Raw genomic sequence first — 27,268 nt, 5'->3', positions numbered from 1 at the left:
GGCCTGAAGGGTCCCCCCCCACCCGTTGACCTCTCTCGGGTGGTTGCTCGCCTCTTACCCGCCGGGATGCCTGGACATGCAGCTTCAGGGGAACGTTTTCGAGGTTTATTCCAACCTCTCTGTGGTCTCCAAGAATGCCGTTTCTGTTCGCCCAGTCTTGGTTCTCGAGTATCTCAGCCAGCATCTTGCGTTCCCATCCCGAATGGAGTCTCTCCGTTCGGTGCTGGCGTCCATGGTTCAAGGGGAGTTTTCGTTGCTCGGTGGACATCAAGGATGCCTGCCTCCACATCTCATTGTTTCCCGATCATCAGCGGTACCTCCGCTCTGCAGTTCCGGATGGTCATTTTTTATAGTGGCTATCCATTTCGGTCTGGCCACTTCTCCGCGGACCTTTACCAAAGTCCTGGCGCCTGTGATAGCCTTTTTACGGACAACAGTTGTTTCCGTGATTCCTTATTTGGACTACCTCCTGATCTGAGCTCCAGCCAGGACCCAGATCCTGGAGAGTTCTTAGTCTCAACCCCCAGACCTTGTCTCACTTCGGTTGGATGGTCATTTGGGACAAGCACAGCCGCTCTCCGGGGGCTCCAGTTCGATGCGCCCTCTTCCCGCTTTCTACTCCGCCGACTCTTTTCAAGAGTCTGCTGACTTAGGCTCCCTGCTCCAGTTTCCATTCGCTTTTGTATGGATGTCCTGGGTCGATTGGCGGCAGCCATGGAGGCCGTGCCATTTGCCCAGTTTCATCACCGACCTCTTCAACTGGTGATTTTCTTCCGGTGTGACAGGTCTTCATTGTCTCTCGGCCGCAAGATCGTTCTCTCTCGTCAGTCCTGTCGGTCCCTTCTATGGTGGCTTCGTTTTCCCCCTCATTTTTTTCGGGGGGGGGGGTTCCTTCCTGCCCATCCCTGCCAGTCTGTCAGGCTGGGAGGAGTTTTCAGGGACCACCCGGTCTGTGATCTTGGCCCCCCCGAGAAGCTTTTTCCCCTTCAACATTTTGGGGCCTAGGGCAATTCTTTCTTTGCTTGCTTCTTGGGAATTTCCCTCCTGGGCGGAACTCAGGTTTCCGGCCATCTCAGTTATCTTCAGTCTGGCCGTCACTGGGATGTGATCTTCTCGGCCGGTCCTCAGTCGTCCAAGGCCACTGGTCCCTACATCCAGGGGTGTTTGCTGTGATCTGCAACCCCTGGGGCGCTCCAGGCGTGAATCTCTGCTTGTCCCACCACAACCAAAGCGTTCCTCTCTCTTGGTCGAGCCTTGCCCTACCTTGTCTATTTGGTCGGCGGGCTTTGCCCTACTTTATGTTTCCTCCCTTTCTTCTCTTTTCGGGGTCCTAAGGAAACTCTCAGTGGGACGTTTCCGCCATTCTAGTGGCCCAGTCTGGGCCCGGCCGGTGTGGTACGTCGTCATGGTCAGGCTCCTGAACGACTGCCCCTTCCCTATCGTCCAGACCTCCTATCTCAGGGCTCCTGTGCCACCCCTATTACCATCTTTGCTTTGACGGCGTGGCAGTCGAGACCACGGATTTGAGAGCCGCGGTTTCTCTTCCCAAGTCATTCGCACCATGCTCAGGGCTCGTTAGTCCTCCTCGGCAAAAATTTACCACCGTACCTCGCGGTCTTATTTTAGTTGGTGTGACGCTCAGGTCTTGTGTCCTGTTACCTTTTCGGTTTTCCGTCTTCTCTCTTTCTTGCAGTCGGGTTTGGAACTGGGGTTGTCTCTCAGTTCCCTTAAGGATCAGGTTTCGGCCCTTTCTATTCTTTTCCAGCGTCCTCTGGCTTCTAATACTCATGTCCGGACCTTCCTTCAAGGAGTGGCGCATGCTGCCCCTCCTTATCGGTCACCTTCTCCCCCTTGGGACTTGAATCTGGTTCTGGGGGTACTCCAAGGTGAATCTTTTGAACTCCTTGGGGAGGTGTCCCTGCGCCTCCTTTCTTGGAAAGTGGCATTTTCTTGTTGTTATCACCTCCATTTCAGAGAGTGTCTGAATTGGCAGCTCTCTCCTGCCGTTTCTGGTGCTTCACCAGGACAAGGTTGTCTTCCGGCCAGATCCTTCCTTATTGCCTAAGGTTGTTTCGGCCTTTCATCTCAATGAGGACATTGTTCTTCCGTCCTTTTGTCCCGCTCCTTCTCATCCTAAGGAGCATTTACTCCACAAACTGGATGTGGTTCGGGCTGTTAGGTATTACCTCTCTATCTCTTCTTCGTTTCGTCAGTGCGATTCCTTTTTTGTCCTTACGGAAGGTCATCGTAAGGGACAACCGGTTTCCAAGGCCACCATTTCTCTGTGGATTCAGTCTGCCATTTCGGAAGCCTATCGCTGTAGGGGGAAGATTCCTCCCTTCAGGGTTGTGGCTCATTCTACCCGTTTCTGTTGGGGCATCCTGGGCTCTCCAGAACAAGCCTCGGCCTCGCAGATTGCAAGGCGGCTACTTGGTCGTCTTTGCACACTTTCTCGAGGTTCTACCGAGTTCATACCTTCGCATCGGCTGATGCTAGTCTGGGCCGTAAACTGCTGCAGGCAGCAGTGGAACAGCCGTCTGCCTGACTGATTATCTGCCCACCTTAGGGACGGTTTTGGTACGTCTTATGGTCTGTGTCCCCTAATGGAGCCGATGGAGAAAAGGAGATTTTTTAACACTTACCGTAAAATCTCTTTCTCGAAGGATCCATTGGGGGACCCAGCTCCCGCCCCTTTTGGGTTTCTCTTTGGTTCTCTTTCCGAGGGTGTGTTCAGTTATATCTTTTCTTCTGGTTCTCGGACAGTTCGTGTTTTTTCCTTGACCTGTCGGTCCTCTCCTATTGCTCTGGTACTAAAACTGATTAGCTCAGGGCCTGGAGGCGAGTATATCCTGCTGGGAGGAGCCGACTTTGTTGCCATAGTGTCATACCTCCTAGAGACATCAGCATGCACCCACGGTCTGTGTCCCCCAATGGATCATTCGAGAAAGAGATTTTACGGTAAGTGTGAAAAAAATCTCCTTATTCACCGTCCTAACGCATGGTCACTCAGGTAAGGCTCCTTTCACACTACTGTTGCTCCATTACAAACGGACGTTAATGGTTCTTTTTTTTTCCAATTTGGCTGCCATTAACGTCCATTATTGTAAAGGAGCATAACAGGAGTTATAACGGGCAAAGAGGATCCAATTCACTTAAATGGGATTCCTCTAACGTCCCTTATAAATCCTGTTATGATAGCGGGAGAAAGAGACATGACATGCACAAATTTTTCTCCCGCTATCTTCCTAACGGCCGGTACACTGACAGGCACAAACGTCAGGCTGAAGGAGCCTTAGAGGCGCAGTGTAGTAGTCAGGCTTATTTACATCTCTGCCTTACCGCTTTGCAGCCACTAGATGTCATCAGTGTACAAGGCTTCTATGGACAGCAATGCATGAAGCAGTTTCTGCTATATAAAGAGGGTCACATAAGGTTTTGCAGTTGTGTTAATTCTTTGTTGACTATTCGTGATCTATACGCAAGAAGGCCTCGTATTTGCTTAGCTTGAAACAGCGTACACACAGCCTATACAGTTAAACCCTATCATAGACATAAGAGTGTACTGACTAGCCAGCTGATATCCATTGATCCTAAAACTAGGAGGTGCCCAGTCCCTATTTCTAGTAAAAAAGTGGCTGCTTATGTACAACGCCTCAATGAATGGATGATCATGTAGGATCTCTGCTGTCTATGTGCTCAGCATATAGGAATAGGATGTTAAGAGTGGGGATTAGGCCATTCCCACACCCCACTGTAGTATTACAGTGTACATACAGTAATATACAGTTAACCAATAAGGCCTTTAAAGTTTTTAGATGCTGTGGCAAATATGTGGTATTATTGAGCAAGGGAGCTCCCTGTGTAATACTCTGCATAACAAATACACATGTTGGAACATTCTGCATACTGAAAAAAAACTTTGCTTTCAAAAATGTCATTGAGAATACAACCATGGTGACTATGGCTGCAAGACAGGTCATGCAAGCAAAGGCAGTGACCATGCTCCATCGCAGCTAAGGTATGGAAGTGGGGTCATGCAATGATTGTCGGGTCGTAACCATTTGTGAGACCTTATTTACTTACATTAATGCAATACAGCGTGACCCTGTGGTGTGACATTACGATCTATCGCAGTGTGACCCATTTCGTGGCCAAAGTCAAGGCACAGCCTTAAAGGGGTACTCCGGTGGAAAACGTACTATTTTTTTATTTTATTTTTTAAATCAACTGGTGCCAGAAAGTTAAGCAGATTTGTAAATTACTTCTATTTAAAAATCTTAATCCTTCCAGTACTTACCTGCTGTATATTTACAGATGAAGTTGAGTTGTTCTTTTCTGTCTGACCACAGTGCTCACTGCTGATACCTCTGTCCATGTCAGGAACTGTCCAGAGCAGGAGAAAATCCCCATAGCAAACCTATCTTGCTCCGCACAGTTCCTGACATGGACAGAGGTGTCAGCAGAGAGCACTGTGGTCAGACAGAAAATAAATTAAAAAAGAAAATAACTTCCTCTGTAGCATACAGCAGCTGATAAGTACTGGAAGGATTAAGATTTTTAATAGAAGAAATTTACAAAACTTTCTGGCATCAGTTAATTTAAAAAAAAAAAATGCTTTCCACCGGCGTACCCCTTTAAAGATATTGCCACCTACCTTTAGCTTTAGAATCTATTACAACCTAGTTTCTTTTATAGGATATTGGAAAAGAGAGTGTGGGAATCTCACAGCATAAAGTGGAACCCACAGCATCAACTCTAGAGTCTGGATCCTGGACTACAAAGAGAACTACAGTAGGTCAGCTTGTTATCCCGGTGTCTGTACCCTTTTCTGAGACTGATCAACAGAAGAGGGAGACAGTGAGTTTTTAAGGCTTTTTAATCCTTTATCGATTGATCAATGAGTTAACGTATGTTCCGGAATAACTTGTCACGTAAAAATCCACATGTTAGAACAATACAAGTGCTGTATTATCAAATGCTGGATTAAAGGATTTTTACTGTATGTTTAAGAGTTGTCCAGGAGTTTAGGGATATTACGGATACTACAGTGAAAAAAAAAAAAAAAGCAAAACAGAAAAAATTAAAATAAAACATATACTCACCTGCCTTACTTCCTCTGGGCTCCTCCTGTGATGTCTTCCGGTACCCTTCTGAACTCTGGCTACTGCTTCCTAGACCTGTGTTTCCCAACCAGAGTGCCTCCACACGTTGCAAAACTACAACTCCCAGCATGCCCGGACAGCCTTCGGCTGTCCGGGCATGCTGGGAGTTGTAGTTTTGCAACAGCTGGAGGCACCCTGGTTGGGAAACACTGTCCTAGACAGTCTCGTCTTGGCAGTGACCGGCTGCTCAGCCAATCACTGGCTGTCTGTGTGTCCTACCTCAGTCAGTGATTGGAAGTAGCGTTCAGTGAGGGACCTGAAGATGTCACAGGGGAGTGTGAAGTAGGTGAGTATGTGGGGTTTTTAAAATTTTTTTTCATTCATTCCAGCCACATAAAAAAAAAACTAGTATACAGCATACACCCTTAAGATTTTTCTTTTGTTTGTTTCGTATTTAAAGTGTACCCGTCAGATCCAACAATTTTTTTTTGAATAAATTACCTAAGTACCTAATCCTGACCATGTACATCTAATTTTTATGTGTCTAGCACCTTTATTTTATTTTTTTCTTACACTTATAATTTAGCTCACTAGTCTGAATTCCTCTCAAAGGGAGGGGGCGTGGCCTCACTGTGCAGGTCTCCGCCCCCTCCCTCAGTATGCTGTCTGCTCACATCTCCCCTAGCATTATCAAAACTACAACTCCCAGCTTGTCCTCACTGACAGTAGCGGGACACAAACTGACAGTGGGAGGATTTGTCCTCCATTGGGAGCCCTGCACTCACAGCTGTCAATCAAGGAAGTGTGTCCATGATGTAGGTGATGATGCATGGACACAGCAGGACTAGTATATGTCCAAGCAGGCAGGGGGGGGGGCAGTTGTTTGACTGTCTTTTTCAGTATGAAATACAGAACATTTTCTAATGAAAGCAATTGCAAAACCTATTGGTTATACATGCTTTACAACATATCAAAAGTTTTTGTATCTGACCGTGCCCATTTAATCCTTGTTTCCTGTATGGACAGCCACAGCTCTTATCCTACTTTTGCTCTTTAGGTCATTACACATACTACTAAAAAAGGGAAGAAGAAAAGTAGTTGTCCTAAGTCATTATACATCCCCCCTCCAGTCGTGGAAAACACCCCTACCTCCTCTGGTTCCTTTCAGAGCACTATGCGCTCGCCACACACTCCTCTTTCTGATCTCCTGAATGGCGCCCTACAGCACCAGTATACGCCTCCTCCAATGCTGAGCCCAATACGGCGAGGCACAGGCCTCTACTTCAACACCTTTTGCTCTGCATCCAGTGCCAAGTACCAACCTCCCAGTCTTATTAGTGAGTATTGTCTTCTGTGTGATTATACAGCATTAAGTACTATAGGTACCGTTGTATTTATGTAACACGGAGTGTATTACACCTGCAGAGAAAGAAACCGGGGAATTTTTTTTTGTGAAAGACAACATAGAGTTTTCTGTCCAACCGTAAGTTTTCCACCTTTTAGAGTTATCTGATAATAAAATGTCCTCCCTTCACTGGTATAGTAGAATCTCCCAATAGCGGACACTCACGGGGAATAAAAGTGTCCTCTATTGAGAGATGTCCCCTATTGAGAAAAAAGGTCAAAAACCTTTCTAAATGTCTGAATACTGTCCTGTACTCACTGCAGAGTGTAATTACCTATAAAACATGATAAAAAGCAATATTACAGTACAATCTGCCAGTGATGTTTAATCACCCCTTATCCCCCTCCCCATCATTTCATCCCCCTTTATACCCTGTGCCACCTTATGCCTTGTAATCACCCTCCCATTTCATTCCCCCTTTATTACCCTCTGTGTAAATTCATCAACCCCTCTTTATGACGAGGCGCAGGGGGATAAAGGAGGATGAAATAGCACGGGGGGGGGGGGGGGGGTTCAAGCGGAAATTATATGGCACAGAAGGTAAAAAAAAGGGGGGGGTTGTTTGACACAGGTGGAATGAAATGGCATCAGGGAAGGAGTGGGGTGAATGGTGTGGACGGCAGATGTACAGATGAGACCACCGAGGTCTTCTGTGCTGGGGCTGCTGCAGAGGGGTGCAGTGGCGTCATGGGCCCCCTGGGAGTCTGGGTCCCCTACTGGCGTATTGGCTGTACCCCCTGACGGCAACCCTGTGTACAAGGTTGGGCCGGCACATAAGGTTGTCCCCTATTGGGAGTGTTTTGTCCCCTATTGAGAGTGTTTTGTCCCCTATTGAGTGTTTTGTCCCCTATTGGGAGTGTTTTGTCCTCTATTGGGAGTGTTTTGTCCTCTATTGGGAGTGTTTTGTCCCCTAAAGGGAGTGTTTTGTCCCCTATTGTTCCCTATTGTGAGTGTTTTGTCCCCTATTGGGAGTGTCCGCATCCCCCTATTGGGAGTGTTTTGTCCCCTATTGGGAGTGTTTTGTCCCCTATTGTTCCCTATTGGGAGTGTCCGCATCCCCCTATTGGGAGTGTTTTGTCCCCTATTGGGAGTGTCCGCATCCCCCTATTGGGAGTGTTTTGTCCCCTATTGGGAGTGTTTTGTCCTCTATTGTGAGTGTTTTGTCCCCTATTGTTCCCTATTGGGAGTGTCCGCATCCCCCTATTGGGAGTGTTTTGTCCCCTATCGGGAGTGTTTTGTCCCCTCTATCGGGAGTGTTTTGTCCCCTCTATCGGGAGTGTTTTGTCCCCTATCGGGAGTGTTTTTTCCCCTCTATCGGGAGTGTTTTTTCCCCTCTATCGGGAGTGTTTTGTCCCCCTATTGGGAGTGTTTTGTCCCCTCTATCGGGAGTGTTTTGTCCCCCTATTGGGAGTGTTTTGTCCCCTATCGGGAGTGTTTTGTCCCCCTATTGGGAGTGTTTTGTCCTCTATTGTGAGTGTTTTGTCCCCTATTGTTCCCTATTGGGAGTGTCCGCATCCCCCTATTGGGAGTGTTTTGTCCCCTATCGGGAGTGTTTTGTCCCCTCTATCGGGAGTGTTTTGTCCCCTATCGGGAGTGTTTTTTCCCCTCTATCGGGAGTGTTTTTTCCCCTCTATCGGGAGTGTTTTGTCCCCCTATTGGGAGTGTTTTGTCCACTATTGGGAGTGTTTTGTCCCCTATTGGGTGTGTCCACGTCCACTATTGGGAATGTCCCCTATTCGGAGGTGCATATACATTAAGTCTTATGGGACTCTACTGGGGAATTAAAAACTGTCCACTATTGGGAGGTGTCCACTAAGGGAGATTTCACTGTATATGCTTTGGATTTCCCTTTTTCAAGGCACATTAACATCGGAGATCAGTTCCAGGCGGTTATCCCAGAATGCAGAGATCAGTTAGGACTAGAAAGAGAAGAGGAGAAGGCTGATTTGGTCTGGAGACCCTGTTTAGACAATGAAGCAAGTAAGAATCCTGTCTGGCAGATGACTGATAGGGATATTGTAATATTTCATCTAAAGCTACAGCAAACAGGGTGCCTCCAACTATTGCAAAACTACAACTCCCAGCATGCCCGGACAGCCGTTGACTGAGCTACAGGGATAATGATGTCTGTTTCTACCCAGCAATGTGCCATTATTCCCCCCTCCATCTTAATCCCCTTGTACCATTATTATCCGATATGGCAAAAGAGGATCAGAGGGAGGGGGGAATGGCATTGTTATGTCATGGCTCCGCCCCCTCGTGACGTCACGGCCCATCCCCTTAATGCAAGTCTATGGGAGGGGAAGTGATGGCCACCACGCCCCCTCCCATAGACTTGTATTGAGGGGGCGGGTCGTGACGTCACGAGGGGGCGGAGCCGTGACGTAACAATGCTCCGGCCCCTGTATTGCCCATCATTATGCACAGAGCAAGTTTGCTCTGTGCAGTAATGATAGCGGGGTGCTGCAGCCGAGATCCGGGGGGTCCCTGTAGTTAGTTGTAGCTAGTAGCCGAGATCCGGGGGGTCACTGTAGTTAGTTGTAGCTAGTATTTGTTTGTACTTGAAGTTAAAGGGTGTATTTGTTTTGTTACTAAAAAAGAAAAACAGAAGAAGCCATGTTTACATATTACTTTCATGTCCATGTCTCTGACTGCTATTTTACTGGTACTCCAGAGCTGATCTCCCACAATATATATACACTCACACCACCTAGAATATGTTCTACAATGTAGTTTATTAACAATATTGTCCACTGTATGCCTGTATACTGGGATAGTATACATTGGGAGATCATCTTGATCCATATCTACACTAAGACTCTTTCACTGCCTTTGTTAATGACTCCAGACTATGATCCCAACTCCCTGTATTTCTATAGATGGTAATAACAAGGTTTTACATATTTATTTCATTTAATTGTCTCTGTGAATCCCTCTCAATTGTCAATGTCTCTTGTTTCCTCAGTGTCCAATTTTGTAAATCTTGCCTGCTCTAGTGCTGTACCCGGGGGAGGCCACAACCTGGAGCTCGGCCTGCATTGTCTGTATTTTAGTCAGGGCAATATCTTGGTGAGTCCTTCAGTCTTATACTTGCTCTACCGTTTAGTTACTTTAGTGATAAATGAAATACTTTGCAAATGTATGTTGTTTTTATTGTTTGTTTATTTTTCATAACTTCCCGACTATACATTTGAAAATTAGGGTTTAACCCTTTAAGGCTGAAGCCCATTTTGACCTTAAGGACCAGGCCAATTTTTGTTTCTGCACTTTCGTGTTTTCCTCCTCACCTTCTAAAAATCATAACGCTTTCAATTTTTTACCTACAGACCCATATAAGGGCTTGTTTTTTGTGCCATCAATTGTACTTTGTAATGACATCATTTAATAACAAAATCTACCGCAAAGCCAAAAAGAAAGTATATTTGTGTGGTGAAATAAAAAAAGAAAAATTGCCATTTCTTAGTCGCATACATTGGGGGACACAGGAACCATGGGTATATGCTGCTTTCCACTAGGAGGCTGACAATAGGCAAAAATAAGAAGTCTGCTCCTCCTGGCAGGATATACCCGCCCACTGACTCTGAGCTAATCAGTTTTAGCTTAGTGTCAGTAGGAGGCAGACGCAGGTCTGGAGCTCTCCATACCTGATCTTTGTTCTTTTCTTTTTTTTTCTAGATAGCTCCAGTTAGCTTTTTTCGCCTTTTTTATTTTCATAGGTTGGGCTAACAGGAGCATGGCGCTGCCTGGTCTCCCACTTGCGAAGCAGGGGCACAGCACATAAGGTATGTATCGTTAACCCCGCTTGCCAATGGTCAGTTTTTAGGGGTCGACCCTGGGTCTGGGTCCCCCTCTGGCCTTTGCTCGCCCTGCCTGTTGCAGCCTGGAATGATGCAGTGCGGGCCCGTACTGGCTGAAGACACCTTAGGTGAGTATTTCAGCCTCAGGTTAAGTTTCACTCCCATCATCTCCCCTCCCTCCTTCACCACTTCTTTATTTTTGCTTGCAGCACCAGTCACAAGATGGAGGATCTTTATCGGGGTGGGGTGCTGGGATAGCGTGTAGGTGTGCTCCGGCAATGGGTCCCGGACGCACCTTTTTACTTTCGTTTCAGCCGCAGCGTTCAGCTGCAGTTTCTCCTCAGTGCCGTCGGCCATTAGTCTGTGCAGCTGCGGTGGTCTGGTGCTCTCACTCCGGAGCCGCAGCTGCTTGTACCTTCAAACCGGGGCCGTCGGGTTCTTGTTTCTCCGCTCCAACCCTGCTCCCCAGCGTTTCTCCACGGCTTGGCCAGTGCTTCTGTCCGGCTCCGCTCCAGCCCCCCGCCATTCTTTTGGAGCAGGCTCAAAGGCCACAACGGCTGTCCTGACTCCTCCCTCCAGCTCCCCCCCCCTGCGTTGCGCTGTCCAATCTCTGTCAGTGTGCGTTCTAGGGGTCAGGGAAGCCTCCTATCATGCGTCAGTGTTCCTGGGGTCACATGGTCCCCTCCTGGCCCTATCTCAAGCCAGCACGCGCTCTAGGGCTCACAGCTGACTCCTCTCCCTTGTCCTCCTGCGTCCTTGCTGCCCCCTTGTGAGGGTCTCTCACTTCTCCTTGCTGCTGGATCTGCTGCCGTTTTCCACACCTTCTGGACACAGAAACCTCGCTCCTTGTTATCAGGCTGTCTGTCCAGCATTTTTATGTTTAACCCCAGACCCGAAGCCCCTCTCCGGCCTGTGGCCCCTGCCTTGGTCACCTACTACTTCTGTTCGGGTTGCAGAACCAACATGCCTGGAGGGTCTACTGAGCCTACTTGTTCTGCATGCACAATTGCACAACCTAGTCCTCCTCTGACCGACCCTCAGGAAGGTCCGCCAGTGGCCCCTGAGCCCACTCCATGATAGTCCTTTGCCCTTTCTCAGAAAGAAGAAGGGTTTCCTGTGACCCCGTCCTCCACTACTGACCTCTGTCTGGGACGCTAGCTTCTGCCTTGATACCCTAAAATGTGCAAGTATTAGGTGTCGCCTTATGATGGGATTATACTGGGCTCTATTGTTTTTGTTAGAAGTGTTCCCCAATATCTGTATGGGCATGTGTGCTTTGCAATATCTGCCAAATTTATTACTGTTTATATGTTGCATTTAGCCTCACTGCTTATACATTGATATTGATAGGGTATATGCCAGGATCTGGCTTGCATTACTAATTGTTTTGACCGTTGAGGACGGGTGTCATAATAGGAGAGGGGGTTCATGGCCCCTCCCCTAGGTTGTGCACTGGCTTCATTTAGCCATGTGTTTAATGGATTTTAATGTGTCTGTTTAGTAATCCTTGTGTGTGCAACTTGTGTTTTTTTTGTACTGATTTGTACTAATAAAATTATTAATTGTTAATTGCCGGGTGTGCTGCTATTTTTCAGTGATGTCTTTTTCTTACTATTCATATTCTGCCCTTTCTCAGTCCATCTCCAATTTGGCACAGGTGTCGCAAGTGGTGGCTACCACCCTGGAGCGTTCCTCCTTGCAGCCGTCTGTCCAGGACTCTTCAGCAGCTTCCCAGCACTGCTCCTCCAGGCGCTCCCCTCACAAGCGCCCGAGACAGGAGTGCTTGGACTCCTCTCACAGCCATGGTTCTTCATCCATCTCCCCTGCTGGCCATAGCAGGCCTCTCTCCCGCAGCCGTTCTCTCAAGAGTAGCTCGCGGTCTCCTCCACGGGGTTCCCGGTGCAACTTGTCCCGCTCCAGGGATCCTACGGTCCGTTCCAAATCTCTTGGAGAACTTGATGACACAGAGTCGGACCCGCCCTTGGACACGGAGGAAATGTCCCGTATGTCGAATATGGTGGACAGCCTAGTGTCAGCTGTCAGAGACACCTTTCACTAGCAGGACCCTAGAACTTCCGAGGCAGTTCCGGAAGTCTCCTTCTGAAGGGCGAGACGCCCTCCCCAGGTCTTCAGTTCTCATGTTGAATTTGATGAACTCCTGGACACGGTTTGGAAGCACCCTGAGAAGCGCTTCCAGGGCTCTAAAAAGCTTCGGGACCTTTTTCCATTTGCTCAGGACCTGGTCTCTAAATGGACCTCTCCACCTACGGGGGATCCCCCGGTGTCCTGTTTGTATAAATCCACCACCCTGCCACTGGCAGACGTGGCTTCATTTAAGGAATCTTCTAACAAGCACATTGAGAACCTCGCCAAGTTTGCCTTTGAGGCAGCTGGCTCTATACTTTTACCAGCATTTGCATCTACCTGGGTATCCATGGCTCTCTCAGCTTGGGCTTCTCAGCTTCGCCAGGGTTTACTTTCTGGGTCCTCACCTGATGACCTAGCAGACCTAGCGCACCAGATCTCTAATGCAGGTGACTATCTTTGCTCTGCAGCCTTGGAATCTACTCACTGTGCGGCCTTCGCTTCTGGCAACCTGGTGGCTCTACATAGGGCCATGTGGCTTAAGGCTTGGAACGCGGATGCCGCGTCCAAACACTCTTTAACGGAACTCCTCTTCTCAGGAGTCTGGCTTTTTGGTAAGCGGCTGGATGAAATAATTTCTGAAGCCACGGGCGGCAAAAGTTTTCTGTTGCCACAAAATGGTCCTAGGCGTACTGGTTCACGCCCTAAGGCTTCTTCCTTTCGTCCATTTCGGTTTGCTTCAACACGAAAGGACAAGCCCTCGGCTTCTCAGAGCCGTCCTTCAAAACTAGGACTCCCTGGAAGTCTGGTGCCTGATCAAGCCGTTTTTCCTCTAAGCCCAATACCTCCAAGCCTTCATCTGCCTGAAGGGGCGCCCCCATCCAGGGCTCCTCCCCAGGTGGGTGGTCATCTGGCCCTTTTCCGGGACGTATGGGTGGCACACGTGTCAGATGCCTGGGTCAAGGACATTGTCTCCAACGGTTACCAGATAGAGTTATGTTCTTTTCCCCAGGATCACTTTTTCCAGTCCCACCCTCCAAGGTCCCCTGCCCTGGCGGAGGCGTTTCAGTCCGCCCTCCAAAACCTGCTGTCCCAAGGCGTGATTGTGCCAGTTCTTCCTCGGGAACGTTTGCAGGGGTTTTACTCCAATCTCTTTGTGGTCCCAAAAAAGGAAGGAACGGTTCTCAAACTGCTCAATTGCCACTTGCGGCACTCCGCATGGAATCTCTGAGGTCCATAATAGCATCCATGGACCCGTGCGAGTTTTTGTTCTCTGTGGACATTCAGGATGCTTACCTGCATGTCCCCATCTGCCAGTCTCATCAGTGTTTCCTACTCTTTGCAGTTCCTGCCGGTCATTTTCAGTTCGTGGCTCTGCCCTTCGGGCTTTCCACGGCTCCTCGGGTCTTCACCAAGATCCTCACGGCAGTAATCGCCATCCTCCACTCCTGGGGGATATCAGTGTTTCATTGCCTTGAAGACCTGATGGTCAAGTGGTGCAGGCGGAAGAAGTGAATTCCGCAGAACCATGGCATGGTAGAATTGCAGCCCCTGTAAGAATAATAGGAGACCATGGCCCTTGCTATTTGTCTAGAAGGAAAGACATTTCCGGGCTCGTCCATATCCAAAAGGAACTGCACCCCAGAAACAACCTTGTCCTGCTTTTTTTCTTCTTTTTTTAAAAACAGGACTGCCCGGGCTTGAACTTGCGGTTCTTGTATTGACACTACATTCATTCACTCCTCTCCTTCCGCTCTGTACTATTTGGGAAGCACTGAGTATAAGTGTGTCCCCAGAGAAGAAGCAGCTGTGAGAGCGCTGAACAGCTGAGGACAGAGAGAGAGAGAGGGAGACAGAACGCTTAGCCAATGAGAAGAGAGGGGCCGGATCTGGGCCCTGGCTGTCTGGCCAAGCCTCTCATTGGCCTTTAAAAAACTTCCTCTGCGCGCGCATAGCGCTGATAGGCAGAGAAAAAGACTGGCCGCATAATAGAATAGAGATTCCCGCGGCCGTGAGTGGGCGGGACTAGACCCCGACCAGAGCCTGCGGCCAAAGATAGGTCACTTCTTCCTTTCAGCGCTGTGACTCGCTGTTTGCGATTCCCGATGGACGGCATAAGGGGCTTCCTGCTTCTGAGGCGACCATCTCCAGGTGAATCCGGTCGGAGGCGTACCGATGTAAAGTGAAGGTTCCACCCTTTCGAGTTACTGCTCACTCTACCCACTCCGTGGGGGCCTCTTGGGCAGTCCGGAACAGGGCTTCTGCTACGCAGGTGTGCAAGGTGGCCTCTTGGTCTTCCGTGCACACTTTTGCCAAGTTTTTTCAGGTGAACACTTTTACATCTGCTCATGCGGGACTTGATTGCAAGGTTCTGCAGGTGGCGGTGGCTCAGTCCTCTGCCTGACTTCCTCTTGCTGGGATTTTCTTTTTCCCACCCCTGGGACTGCTTTAGGATGTCCCACGGTTCATGTGTCTCCCAATGTAGGCGACCGAGAGAAGTAAATTTTTATACTTACTGTAAAATCTATTTCTCTATCGGCTCTATTGGGGGACACAGACTGTAGGTGTATGCTGCTGTCTCTAGGAGGTTTGACACTATGGCAACCAGAAAAGTCAGCTCCTCCCAGCAGGATATACCCGCCTCCAGGCCTTGAGGTAATCAGTTTTAACTTAGTGTCTTAAGGAGGTGGACATGGTCTGGAGTTCTCTCCAGACAAGGCCTTATGTTTTTTTATTTTCCTAGTTAGGGAATGTGTTCCCCATTGCGAGTAAGGGGGCACAGACATTGCGTATATGCGCTGTTCACCCCCTCTCGCCAACGGTCAGCGCCTGGGGTTGTACCTCATGGGTACGGGTCCCTCTATTTCCTGCTTGCCTCTTTCGCACATGGTAGCCTGACATGATGCAGGTGACAAAGCTGGCTGAAGACTTCATAAGGTAAGTTCTTCAGACTGAAGGTATTTTTCTCCCTTTTCTTGCAGGTTCTAGGATTCTGCATCCTCTGGAGGCCCCCTACTTCTGCTCACTCCTCTTTATTATTATTTCCCTGACATGTGGGGAACCCTTTCAGGAGGGAGGTAATGGGGATTTTTACTCAGTGGGGGGACTGCATACAAATCAGTGGTGTAGGACAGAGTTTAAGAGGGATGTTGTAGCTCTGGCACCTTTTCACAGACGCCGTCACTGCTCGGACATTTACTTTTGTTTCGGCAGAGGAACACTGCCGACTCCTGCGCTCTCAGTGAGTGCGGCCCCTATCTCTGGCCATATCGCGCCAGAACTCAGCCCTGCTCTCCTGTTGGCAGCTGAGGGCTGCCGGTGGTGTTTTTACTTTATGTGTGGCGAAGACGCCATTATAGCCCGGACATTTTCTTATCTTTGGCCGCGGGCTCTGGTCGGGGTCTAGCCCCGCCCACTCACGGCCGCGGGAATCTCTATTCTATTATGTGGCCAGTCTTTTTCTCTGCCTATCAGCGCTATGCGCGCGAAGAGGAGGTTTTTTAAAGGCCAATGAGAGGCTTGGCCAGACAGCCAGGGCCCAGATCCAGCCACTCTCTTCTCATTGGCTAAGCGTTCTGTCTCCCTCCCTCTCTCTCTCTCTCTCTCTGTCCTCAGCTGTTCAGCGCTCTCACAGCTTCTTCTTCTCTGGGGACACACTTATACTCAATGTTTCCCAAATAGTACAGAGCGGAAGGAGAGGAGTGAATGAATGTAGTGCCAATACAAGAACCGCAAGTTCAAGCCCGGGCAGTCCTGTTTTGAAAAAAAGAAGAAAAAAAGCAGGACAAGGTTGTTTCTGGGGTGCAGTTCCTTTTGGATATGGACGAGCCCGGAAATGTCTTTCCTTCTAGACAAATAGCAAGGGCCATGGTCTCCTATTATTCTTACTGCAATTCTACCATGCCATGGTTCTGCGGAATTCACTTCTTCCGCCTGCACCACTGCTCCCCCTACTATCCCCTCCCTGGCTTGGCTACAGCCTTGGAGTGGTCCTCTACGCTGGCCCTCCGGAGGGTCCCGCTCACATTCTCCCTATTCTACCGCTCTTGCAGGCGTAATGAGGGAGTGTTCTCTTACTCATCCCCTGGGTCTTCTAGTAGGCACGGTCGCTCCCCTCCGTGGTCGCCGCTCTGGCTCTCCAGACCGCGTACCAGGTCAGTCGACCTCTTCCAAGACCACCTCTCGCGTTCTTTACCTGGAGAACTTGGGGGTAAAGTTTCCGATTCGGCCTCTGATTTAGAGGACTGCACGGATATGTCGGACATGGAGCACTCATTGGTTTCGGCCATAAGAGACGCTTTCCATCTAGAGGACCCAGGCACTTTGGACGTGGCTCCTTTTTATCGTGCCCAACATCCAGGGCTACCTCACCTCGTTCCCAATCACCTGGAGAACTTATGGATGAGGTTCTGATTTGGCCTCCGACTCAGAGGACCGCATGGATATGCCTGATGTGGTGTACTCATTGGTTTCAGCCATAAGAGAAACTTTCCAGCTAAAGGACCCAGGAACTTCGGACGTGGTCCAGAAGTTTCCTATCATCGTGCCCGTGCCCGACCTCTTTCAGGGCTGTCTCACCTCATTCCCATTCACCTGGAGAACTTGTGGATGAGGTTTCTGATTCGGCCTCCGACTCGGAGGACCGCAAGGAGATGCCTGATGTGGTGTACTCCTTGGTTTCGGCCATAAGAGACACCTTCCATCTAAAGGACCCAGGAACTTTGGACATGGCTCCAGAAGTCTCCTTTATTCGTGCCCGACCAGCACCCAAGACTTTCAGCTCTCACGCTGAATTTAACGCCCTGCTGGTATCCGTCTGGAGGCAACCTGACAAGAAGTTTCAGGACACAAAGAAGGTTCAAGCGCGGTATCCCTTCGCCAAGGACCTCATTTCTCGGTGGACCTCCTCTGCAACTGTGGATCCGCCGGTCTCCCGCCTCTCTAAGGTGACTACCCGACCGTTGGCTGATACGGCTGCCTTCAAGGATCCAGCGGACATGAAGGTGGAGACTTTGGCAAACTTTGCCTTTGAGACAGCAGGTTCTTCCTGCTTTTGCTTCTGCCTGGGTGTCAAAAGCCCTTTCAATATGGTCTCCCAACTCCGCCAGGGTAGTCTTCAAGATCCTTCAGGAGGATTTATTTAATCTATGCTTCTCAGCTGGAGATTTTCTGTGTTCTGCTTCCATGTGCAGCCGCTGTGCTGCCTTTGCCACAAGCTACCTGGTAGCCACCATGTGGCTTAAAGCATGGAATTCCGGCCTTCAGGAAGTGAGGCGACGGGCAGAAAATAATTCCTTATTACCTCTGGATAAGGCTCACAGAACCGCTTTCCGTCGGAAATCCTCCGCCTTCCGGTTCTGCGGACCTTTGGTACCACCAAAGGGTCCAGCCAGGCTCCTTCATGGGAAGAGGACTTCCTCCTTCCGGACCTGTCCCTCCCAGAGGTCGGCTATCCGTTCTGGACGTTTGGTGGCCCCATCAGGCAACCGTAGGCCTTCCTCGGCCTGGAGGGTCGCCCCCACCCGCCGACCTTTCTCGGGTGGTTTGTTGCCTCTTACTCTTCCAGGATGCCTGGACCACGCTCATTCAGGATCCCTGGGTCAAGGATGTGGTAGTCAACGGATACAGGATCGAATTTGCCTCCCTTCCTTGGGATTGCCTTTTTCTTTCCTGGACTCTCCGGTTCCTATCTCTTGCGAAGGCAGTCCGGAGCGCACTATCCCGAATGGAGTCTCAGTTCGGTGCTGGTGTCCATGGTTCTAGGGAAGTTTTCGTTCCTCGGTGGACATCAAGGATGCCTGCCTCCATACCTCATTGTTTCCCGGTCTTCAGCGGTACCCCTGCCTTGCAGTTCCGGACGGCCATTTTTCATTGTGGCTTTCCATTTCGGTCTGGCCACCTCTCCGAGGACCCTTACCAAAGTCCTGGCGCCTGTGATCGCCCTTTTTTATGGATAACAGTTGTTTCCGTAATTCCTTACTTGGACGACCTCCTGATCAGAGCTCCAGCCAGGGCCCAGATCCTGGAGAGTCTTAATCTCAACCTTCAGACCTTATCTCACTTCGGTTGGATGGTCAATCGGGACAAGTCCAAGCCTCTCCTGGGGCTCCAGTTCAACGCGGCCTCTGCCCGCTTCCGACTCTGCCGAGCGATTGGCTGACTCTCTTATCTAGAGTCCGATGACTTCGGCACCCTGCTCCAGTTTCCCTTAGTTTTGGCATGGAGGTCCTGGGTCGGTTTGTGACGGCCGTGGTCGCCGTGCCATTTGCCCAGTTTCATCACCGACCTCTTCAACTGGCGTTTTTCTTCCGGTGGACAGGTCTCCATTGTCTCTTGACCACAAGATCGGTCCCTTTTATGGTGGCTTTGTTTCCCCCTGCTTTTTCAGGGGCGCTTCTTCCTGCCCCGTCCCTGCCAGTCTGTCGGGCTGGGGAGGTATTTTCAGGGACCGGCCGGTCTGGGCCTTGGTCCCCCTAAAGCCCTTTTCCCCGTCAACGTTGGGGCTTAGGGCAATTCTTTCCTTGCTTGTTTCTTGGAAAATTCCCTTCTGGGCGGAACTCAGGTTTCCGGCCACCTCTGCTATCTTCATTCCGGCCGTTCCTGGGCTGTGGTCTTCTCGGCCTGTCCTCAGTCGTCCAAGCCGAGTGGTCCCCACGTCCGGGGGTGTTTACAGTGATCTGCAACCCCTGGGGCGCTCCTGGACACTGCTTGTCCCGCCACGACCGAAGCGTTCCTCTCTCGTAGTCGGGCTTTGCCCTTCCTTATCAGTTTCCTCCTCTTCCTCTCTTTTTGGGGCCCTGTGGAAACTCGCAGTAGGCCGTTTCCGCCTTTTTCGTGACCCAGCCTGGCTCCGGTGGGTGTGGTATGTCGTCGTGGTCAGGTTCCTGCACGACTCCAGGCTGCGCCTTCCTTATTTACCGTCTCTGCCTTGGATGGCGTGGCAGTTGAGACAGCGGTTCTGAGGACCCGCGGCTTCTCTTCCCAAGTGGTTCGCACCATGCTGAGGGCTCACAGGCCTTCTTCTGCAGGTTTTGCCTGCATACCTGGCGGTCTTCTTTTCGTTGGTGTGCAACTCAGCCCTGGTTTCTACGGTCGTAGCTTTCCCTTTCCAGTCGGGGCTGACCCAAGGGTTGCCTTTTCAGCTCCCTTAAGGGTCAAAGGTTCGGCTCTTTTCCATTCTTTTTTTTTTCAACGTCCCCTGGCGTTCAATTATCATGTCCGAACCTAGTTCAGGGAGCGGCACATCTTGCCCTCCTCCTCAGTCCCTTTCTTTCCCTTGGAACTTACTCTTGGTCTTAGGTGCTCTGCAGGCGCCCCCTTTTGTACTTCTCAGGGACATTTCTCTTCGCCTCCTTCGCGTTCCTTATTGCTCTTACCTCTCTTCGGAGGGCGTCAAAGCTGGCAGCTCTCTCCTGCCGTTCTCCATTCCTGGTTGTATACCAGGACGAGTTGTTTTCCGTCCAGGTCTGTCCTTTATACCTGAGATGGTTTTGACTTTTTCATCTCAATGAGGAGACTGTCTTACCGTCCTTTTGTCTGGTTCCTTTTTCATCCCTGGAAGCATTTTTTTCCACAACCTGGTTGTGGTGGGGGCTGTTCAGACTTATCTCTCAGTCTCTCTTTTCTTTCGGCAGTTTGACTCCCTGTTTTTTGTTTCTCCGGAAGGTCGTCGTACAGGACAACCTACTTCTGCGGCCACCATTTTTTCGGTGGATCCGGTCTGCTATTTCGGGAGCTTACCGCTGCAAGAGGAAGATCCCAGGTGCTACTCTGGGCTGTAAGACGTTGCAGGTGGCGGTGGTCCAGCTGTCCACCTGTCTAATTCCTTACCCACCCAAGGGACGGCTTTGGTACGTCCCACGGTCTGTGTCCCCCAATGGAGCCGATAGAGAAAAGGAGATTTTTTATGCTTACCGTAAAATCTCTTTCTCAAAGGATCCATTGGGAGACACAGCTCCCACCCTTTTTTTTCTGATGTTCCTATTTCAGTTATCTGTCCGAAGGTGTGTTCAGTTGCTTTTCTTCTGATTGCTCGGACAGTTTGTGGTTTTCTCTTGACCTGTCGGTCTTCTCCTATTGCTCTGGGACAAAAACTGATTAACTCAGGGCCTGGAGGCAGGTATATCCTGCTGGGAGGAGCCGACTTTTCTGGTTGCCATAGTGTCACACCTCCTACAGACAGCAGAATACACCCACGGTCTGTGTCCCCCAATGGATCCTTCGAGAAAGAGATTTTACGGTAAGCATAAAAAATCTCCTTTTCTTGGAGCCTCATTGGGGGACACAGCACCCACCAATCAGTTGTTGTTGGTTTCCAAGTTTGGTTGGTTGTCTCTCGGTGAGGGGCTCGTTTGTATTTTTTGTCTGGGTTGTTCCTCGGACAACGCTGTTTCTCGCTTAAGCTCTCTCCTACTGCTTTGGGGCTAAACTGATTAGCTCAGAGTCAGTGGGCGGGTATATCCTGCCAGGAGGAGCCAACTTTTTTTTGCCTAGGGTCAGCCTCCTAGTAGCAAGCAGCATATACCCACGGTTCCTGTGTCCCCCAATGAGGCTCCGAGAAATAGATTTTACAGTAAGTATAAAAATCTACCATATATACTCGAGTATATACAGTACTTTTTGTAACTTTTGGGGGCTTCCGTTTCTACAGTGCAATTGTCTGTAAAAATTACACCATATCTTTATTCTGTAGGTCCATACGGTCACAAGGATACTCAATTTATGTAGGTTTTATTTTATTTTACGAGTTAAAAAAAAATTATAAACTACATGCACCAAAATTAGTATGTTTAAAATTGTCACCTTCTGACCCCTATAACTTTATTTTTCCGCATACGAGGACTAATTTTTTGCACCATGGTCTGTAGTTTTTATCGGTAACATTTTTGTGACCAAAGTAACCAAAAATGCACAATTTTGGACTTTGGTATTTTTTTTACGTGTACGCCATCGACCGTGTAGTTTAGCTAACCTTATATTTTAATAGTTTATACATTTACGCATGTGGCAGTACCACATATGATTATTTTAATTTTTTATTACATTTTATAAAAAAAATAGGAAAAGGGAGGGGATTCAAACTTTTAATAGGGAAGGGGTTAATTTAAGAAGGCTATACCATGCAATCTTCTGATTGCATATACTGATCAATGCTATCAATAGATCAATGTTGATCAATAGCATTGATCAGTGTTATCGGTGCTCTACTGCTCTAGCCCGCATAGGCTAGGAGCAGCAGAAGACCAATCTGACGGTGCGGAGGCAGGAAGGGCCCTCCCACTGCCCACTCAGCTGATTGGGACCCACAATGTCACCGCAGATGTCCTGATCAGCTCCACTGAGCTACGGGCACCGTTAACCCTGCATTTTAGACGCAGCGATTAATTTTAATTGTGGCATCTAAAGGGTTAATGGCGGGACTCGGCCTGACCGGCGGTGCCCAGCATTAGCCGTGGGTCCTAGCTGCCCGTAGCAACTTGGACCCACTGGGTTTAAACCGCTCTCCACTCGTGAAAACTATTTAAACCCTGTTAACATGACCAGGGCGTACAGGTACACCCTCGGTCCTTAAGTCCGAGGACACCAGGGCATACCTGTACCCCCTGTGTCCTGGACGGGTTAAATAAATAATATAAGAGAAAAAAAACAAGTAGTAAGTACATAAACAAAATGAATGACAGACTAAATCATTGTTTTCCAAACAGTGTGCCTCCAGCTGTTGCAAAACTCCAACTCCCAGGATGCCCAGACAGCCAAAGGCTCACTGTTTGGAAAACACTAGACTAAATAATTTGTACTGACAGAGAAGAAAGGCAGAGGAGGACTAAAAGGACAGGTTGAGGAACCAGGCAGCAGTATTGAGGTTGGATTGGTGCAGCGCAAGAATGTTAGTTGGAAAGCCACAGAGAAGGATGTTACAGTAGTCCAGGTGGGAGGTGATGAGGGCATTCACTAGTATTTTAGGTTACTCAAGGTTTAGAGCAGATTTGAGAAATGATTTTGAGATGGAGATAGCAAAATACTATCAATACTGTCAACTAAAATATGTAAGTCTTATGTCTGTATTACCAAGTATTTTCCAAGTTAATAAATAAAGTTGGCATAGATTTATTTTTCTCACCGTGTGCATAACTTAACAATAATCAGATCCATGTGTAACATTGTTCTGCCTTCTATTGTGTTAACTGCTTTACACAGTTTAGTGTCATCTAAAAATGTATACTTTACTATACAAATCCTCTACAATGTAATTGATAAATCTCTTTTTGAAGCCCTTTGTGATATCAGAATTCAAAGTAAATATTAAAAAAATTTTTATTGATCATAAATACTTACCTATAATTTGATTTTCCCATAACCCATGACAGCACCAGGAGAGAGGGTTCGCACCTCAAGGACAGAAAAAGGTGGAGACTCTCACTCCAATTTTTTCAGAGTAGAAAGGTTTGTTACACAATATTAAAGGGGTATTCCAGGAATGTCTTTTATCTGACTATGCTACAGGGGCTGTAAAGTTAGTGTAGTTCATAATATAGTGTCTGTGTCACGATTCGGCTGGCTGGAGGTGGATCCTCTGTGCCAGAGAGGGATTGGCGTGGACCGTGCTGGTGGACCGGTTCTAAGTTGCTACTGGTATTCACCAGAGCCCGCCGCAAAGCGGGATGGTCTTGCAGCGGCGGTAGCAACCAGGTCGTATCCACCAGCAACGGCTCAACCTCTCTGACTGCTGAAGATAGGCGCGGTACAAGGGAGTAGACAAGAGCAAGGTCGGACGTAGCAGAAGGTCAGGGCAGGCAGCAAGGATCGTAGTCAGGGGCAACGGCAGGAGGTCTGGAACACAGGCTAGGAACACACAAGGAAACGCTTTCACTGGCACAATGGCAACAAGATCCGGCGAGGGAGTGCAGGGGAAGTGAGGTATAAATAGGGAGTGCACAGGTGAACACACTAATTAAGCCAGCTGCGCCAATCAGTGGCCCTTTAAATTGCAGAGACCCGGCGCGCGCCGGGACAAGACCGACGGAGAGTGAGTCAGGTACGGGAGCCGGGATGCGCATCGCGAGCGGGCGCCTCCCGCATCGCATCCCGGCTGAGAGAGGTATTGCAGCGCACCCGGTCAGCAGGTCTGACCGGGGCGCTGCAAATGCGAGGATGTTGCGAGCGCTCCGGGGAGGAGCGGGGACCCGGAGCGCTCGGCGTAACAGTCTGTACCTGTGTGTGTCGGTTTTCTCACAATTCTTCTGTGATTTTTACTCCAATATTTATTTTTACCAGCATTCAAAATGACTGCTGTCTCATACTTTTCCCAGGTTGCAATGCGGCCGAGACCTGACTCACTAGTCACCTGATGACAGGGAGCCTGTGTGCTTCAATGGGTGGAGGGATCAATCTGCAACTAATGCAAGAGCTGTAGGCACCCTGATTGAAAACCACAGGTCTTTTGAATGGATGCAGCTCATTTATGTTTCAATGGGTGAGGTGGCTTATGTGTGGGAGGTAGGAAAATGGAATTGTGGGATTTGTAGTCAAAAAAAGAAAAGTCAAACAGGAAATCCCAGTTCACAAAAAGCTAGCCACACTGTTATGGTAATCTCATGACATAGCCATTTAGCCCCAAGACAAGTGCAGATCCTTTCTAAGCATGTCCATTACTGTCTGCCAGGTACGTACTAAAATCACCTTATGGTGGAAAACCCTTTTAACTTCTGCACACCTTGTGAACCCAATACCAAGAAACCAACAATGGTGAGAGCATGAATGGTGCGGTCATGGGTTATGGAAAATTAAATTGCTGGTGAGTATTAAAGGAGTACTCCGCCCCTAGACATCTTATCCCCTATCCAAAGCATAGGGGATAAGATGTCTGTTTGCGGGGGTCCAGCTGATGGGGACCCCAGCAATCTCTCTTGCAGCACCCACTTGTCAGCTGCACGGAGCAAAGATTGCTCCGTGTCTGATGACTCACGATACAGGGGCCGCAGTATCATGACGTCACAGCTCCGCCACCCTTGTGACATCACGCCACACCCCTCAATGAAAGCCTATGGGAGGGGGCGTGACCAAACAACACATCCTGCAGTGATTTAGAGACTTTAATTTTTTCCATAACCTCTAACCACCTGGAGTCACTGCTCAGTACTATCTGCGGTAAAAAATGGTCAACCAGAATCACCACCATCAGAAGAATTTTAAAAGTTATACAGATTTCTAAATTAATTCTATTAAAAAATCTTAACTTCAGAAGCTCATAAGTACTGAAAGGATTAAGGTTGTTCTTTTCTGTCTAAGTGCTCCCTGATGACACGTGTCTCGGGAACCACCCATTTAAGAAGCAAATCCCCATAGCAAACCTCTTCTAAACTGGGCGGTTCCCGAGACACGTGTCATCAGAGAGCACTTAGACAGAAAAGAACCTTAACTTCAGAAGCTCATAAGTACTGAAAGGATTAAGATTTTTTTATAGAAGTAATTTAGAAATATGTTTAACTTTCTGGAGCCAGTTGATATATATAAATAAAGTTTTTTTCCTGGATATCCCCTTTAACATCAGACCTCGACCCATCAGAATTCATCATGTGATTAACAGAAGACGTTAAAGCCCCTGGATCGATCAGTTGACTGGAAGAATTTGCTCTCATAGACGTTTAGGGCAGGGTCACACGGGGCAGATCCGCAGCGCATTACACGCTATGATGCGCTGATGGCAATCACAGAGGGCGCTCTGCACTCCCTTTGTGACTGCCGCCGGTGCATCCGCAGCATGAAATATGCTGCGGATGCGCCCTATGTGACCCTGCCCTTACACTTTCCCTCTAACCAACTGTTAAATTGTTTGAAATAAGATTTTTCCGCCACCATCTTGTCAATACATTTCTAATAAATCAGCTCAGTTTAAGAGACATCAAGCTTAGTTTTACAAGAAGCATTTCTTATTCTTACCGTTCCTCACACTGGAGCTCTGATCTTTCTCCCATCTAGGAGAGTGTGCCTACAATCAGGTAACTCCTCTACCAAGACCACCCAGCTCCAAAGCGAGAGAAGAAACTACCCCACCTCTCCATGGGGGGCAAACTCTCTCTTCTGGCGCTGTCATGGGTGAGGGGAAAGAAAATCACAGATTTTTTTCATTCTTGGTTTTAGGAAGCGCTGGATAAGCTTTTAGTGAAAGGACCTCTGAAACTTCTTCTGCCTCGGTGTCTTGCAAATTATCACTATGCTGGTAAGAAAATCCTAATCTTATTGCAGGCAAATACATTCTAAGAATGAAGATTAGAGGAGAGAATCACCATTTTTCTGAGGCCTAGCTGGGCAGGGCTCTCTTCTTTTCTGAATGTGTTGCTGAAATAAATGATGAAATATTCCTGGGAACATCATATTGAAATCCAATAGAAGTTTATTATTTAGAATGTCAATTTTTTTGTTTTCCCTTAGTCCTTTCAGCAGCACAAATAATGGGGATTCCTCTGTCCTGCGGAATGATCGGGAATATGGAACATTTAATGATTAAGCCATATTGTAAAATTATCCCCTTACCATCACCATAATCCATCCTGTGCAATGTATTAAAATACAGACTGTCTAGAAAAAGGGAGGGAGTTTCTAAATTGTAAACTTCCCTTACGTCTTTTCAGCAGCACAAATAGCGAAGATGTAGCAAGAAGACTCTTCTATGGAGGGATCTCCCACACAGACCTTATAACAGACCTTTCAAAGCAAGAGTCCTCTGAAGATCTTTTATGTATTTGGAGTATACCATATGGTTGAGCTGAAAATCTGTTCTATAGAAACTATTGGGAGAATTAGTGCTGACTTTTGTGCAATGCAAAACCTGCAAGTGTGTAGTTTTGTCAGTTGCTGTACAAAATGAATTATGTACTGTAGTAGATGTGGGAGGTAGGAATCCCGACACGGGTCTCCTAAGCCTTCCCGTAAGGTGACAACTTTGGCGCTGCAGCGCTACACCGGCGGGGTGAATTAGCAGTCGGAGAGGGTACAGAGGATGGCGATAGCTTTTTATTGTATAATCATAAAAAGAATCAGTGCTTAGTTGGACAACGCGTTTCGGAGTGGCTCCCTCCTTCGTCAGGTCTGCATTACAGTGTGCTCAGATAGTGTACACAATTTATACATACATGTACATGGATGCATTAACATTAGGATATTTGAAAATTGGCGGGTTTGATTACTCTTGGAGGCTGGGTCTGTGACGTCAGCCTCCTCTTTCTGTAGTGGTGTATAGAGGAGATTGGGACAGCCCTATAACAATGTAATTTTTTGCCCATTGTGGTCTATGGAGAACTTGCGGCAGAGGAAATGAATGCTGTGCAGGAGGATAGGGGTTGTGGAGTGGATGGGAGACCCTGCTGTGGATTCAAATCCCTAGTAGGTCGGAAGTGTGTAGTATTCTTTAATTTATGATTGACAGATCTGGGTCAATTGGCAATAAAGAAAGTCTTTGATCCGTGGGAACTAGGTCAATTGGTAATAAAAGATTGTATATGAAGCGTGGGAATTGGGTCAATTCGCTACCATATATGGGTGAGCTCGTTCATTGAATAAGGATATCAACACAGCAATGTTGATGCAAAACGGAATTACTGAGAAACATTTTTGTTTTTGTTGCCTGTTTTATTGCTTATTTGTATTTGCTATTTGCTTTTGCATTTATGCGACCGGCGATTTATCTGACCATTCTTCTTTTTTGGTCACAATGGACTCTGTATGGGATGCATCACAAACCCACAGTTACAAACACTGCATAAATATTAGGGATGTAAGGAAAAATCGATTCGCGCGATTATCGCGATTTTTCACTTGCCGATACTGAATCGATTCAAAATATTTTTGAATCGATTCTTTTAGTGATGTGGAATTTGTAT

At 48.2% G+C, this 27,268-nt stretch overlaps 1 protein-coding gene across 7 annotated transcripts in view; it reads left to right on the top strand.

Annotated features, from left to right (window-relative positions):
* ZNF541 (zinc finger protein 541) overlaps positions 1–27,268 on the top strand; it is a 110,606-nt gene that overhangs the window by 69,530 nt on the left and 13,808 nt on the right. For all 7 annotated transcript variants that reach the window (XR_008847879.1, XM_056539939.1, XM_056539938.1 and 4 more), the window contains 6 exons: positions 4,696–4,857; positions 6,160–6,439; positions 6,528–6,585; positions 8,366–8,487; positions 9,473–9,576; positions 25,530–25,608. Coding sequence is in view for 6 of the 7 variants with exons in the window: in XM_056539939.1 (XP_056395914.1) it covers positions 4,696–4,857; positions 6,160–6,439; positions 6,528–6,585; positions 8,366–8,487; positions 9,473–9,576; positions 25,530–25,608 (805 nt within the window). In the remaining variant the exon portion in view is untranslated. The remainder of the gene's footprint in view (positions 1–4,695; positions 4,858–6,159; positions 6,440–6,527; positions 6,586–8,365; positions 8,488–9,472; positions 9,577–25,529; positions 25,609–27,268) is intronic.

This window comes from Hyla sarda, chromosome 9, assembly GCF_029499605.1.
Source record: "Hyla sarda isolate aHylSar1 chromosome 9, aHylSar1.hap1, whole genome shotgun sequence".
Taxonomy (NCBI): Eukaryota; Metazoa; Chordata; class Amphibia; order Anura; family Hylidae; genus Hyla; species Hyla sarda.
The sequence above is the reverse complement of the archived record's forward strand: the minus strand, read 5'-3'. Positions and strand labels throughout refer to the sequence as shown.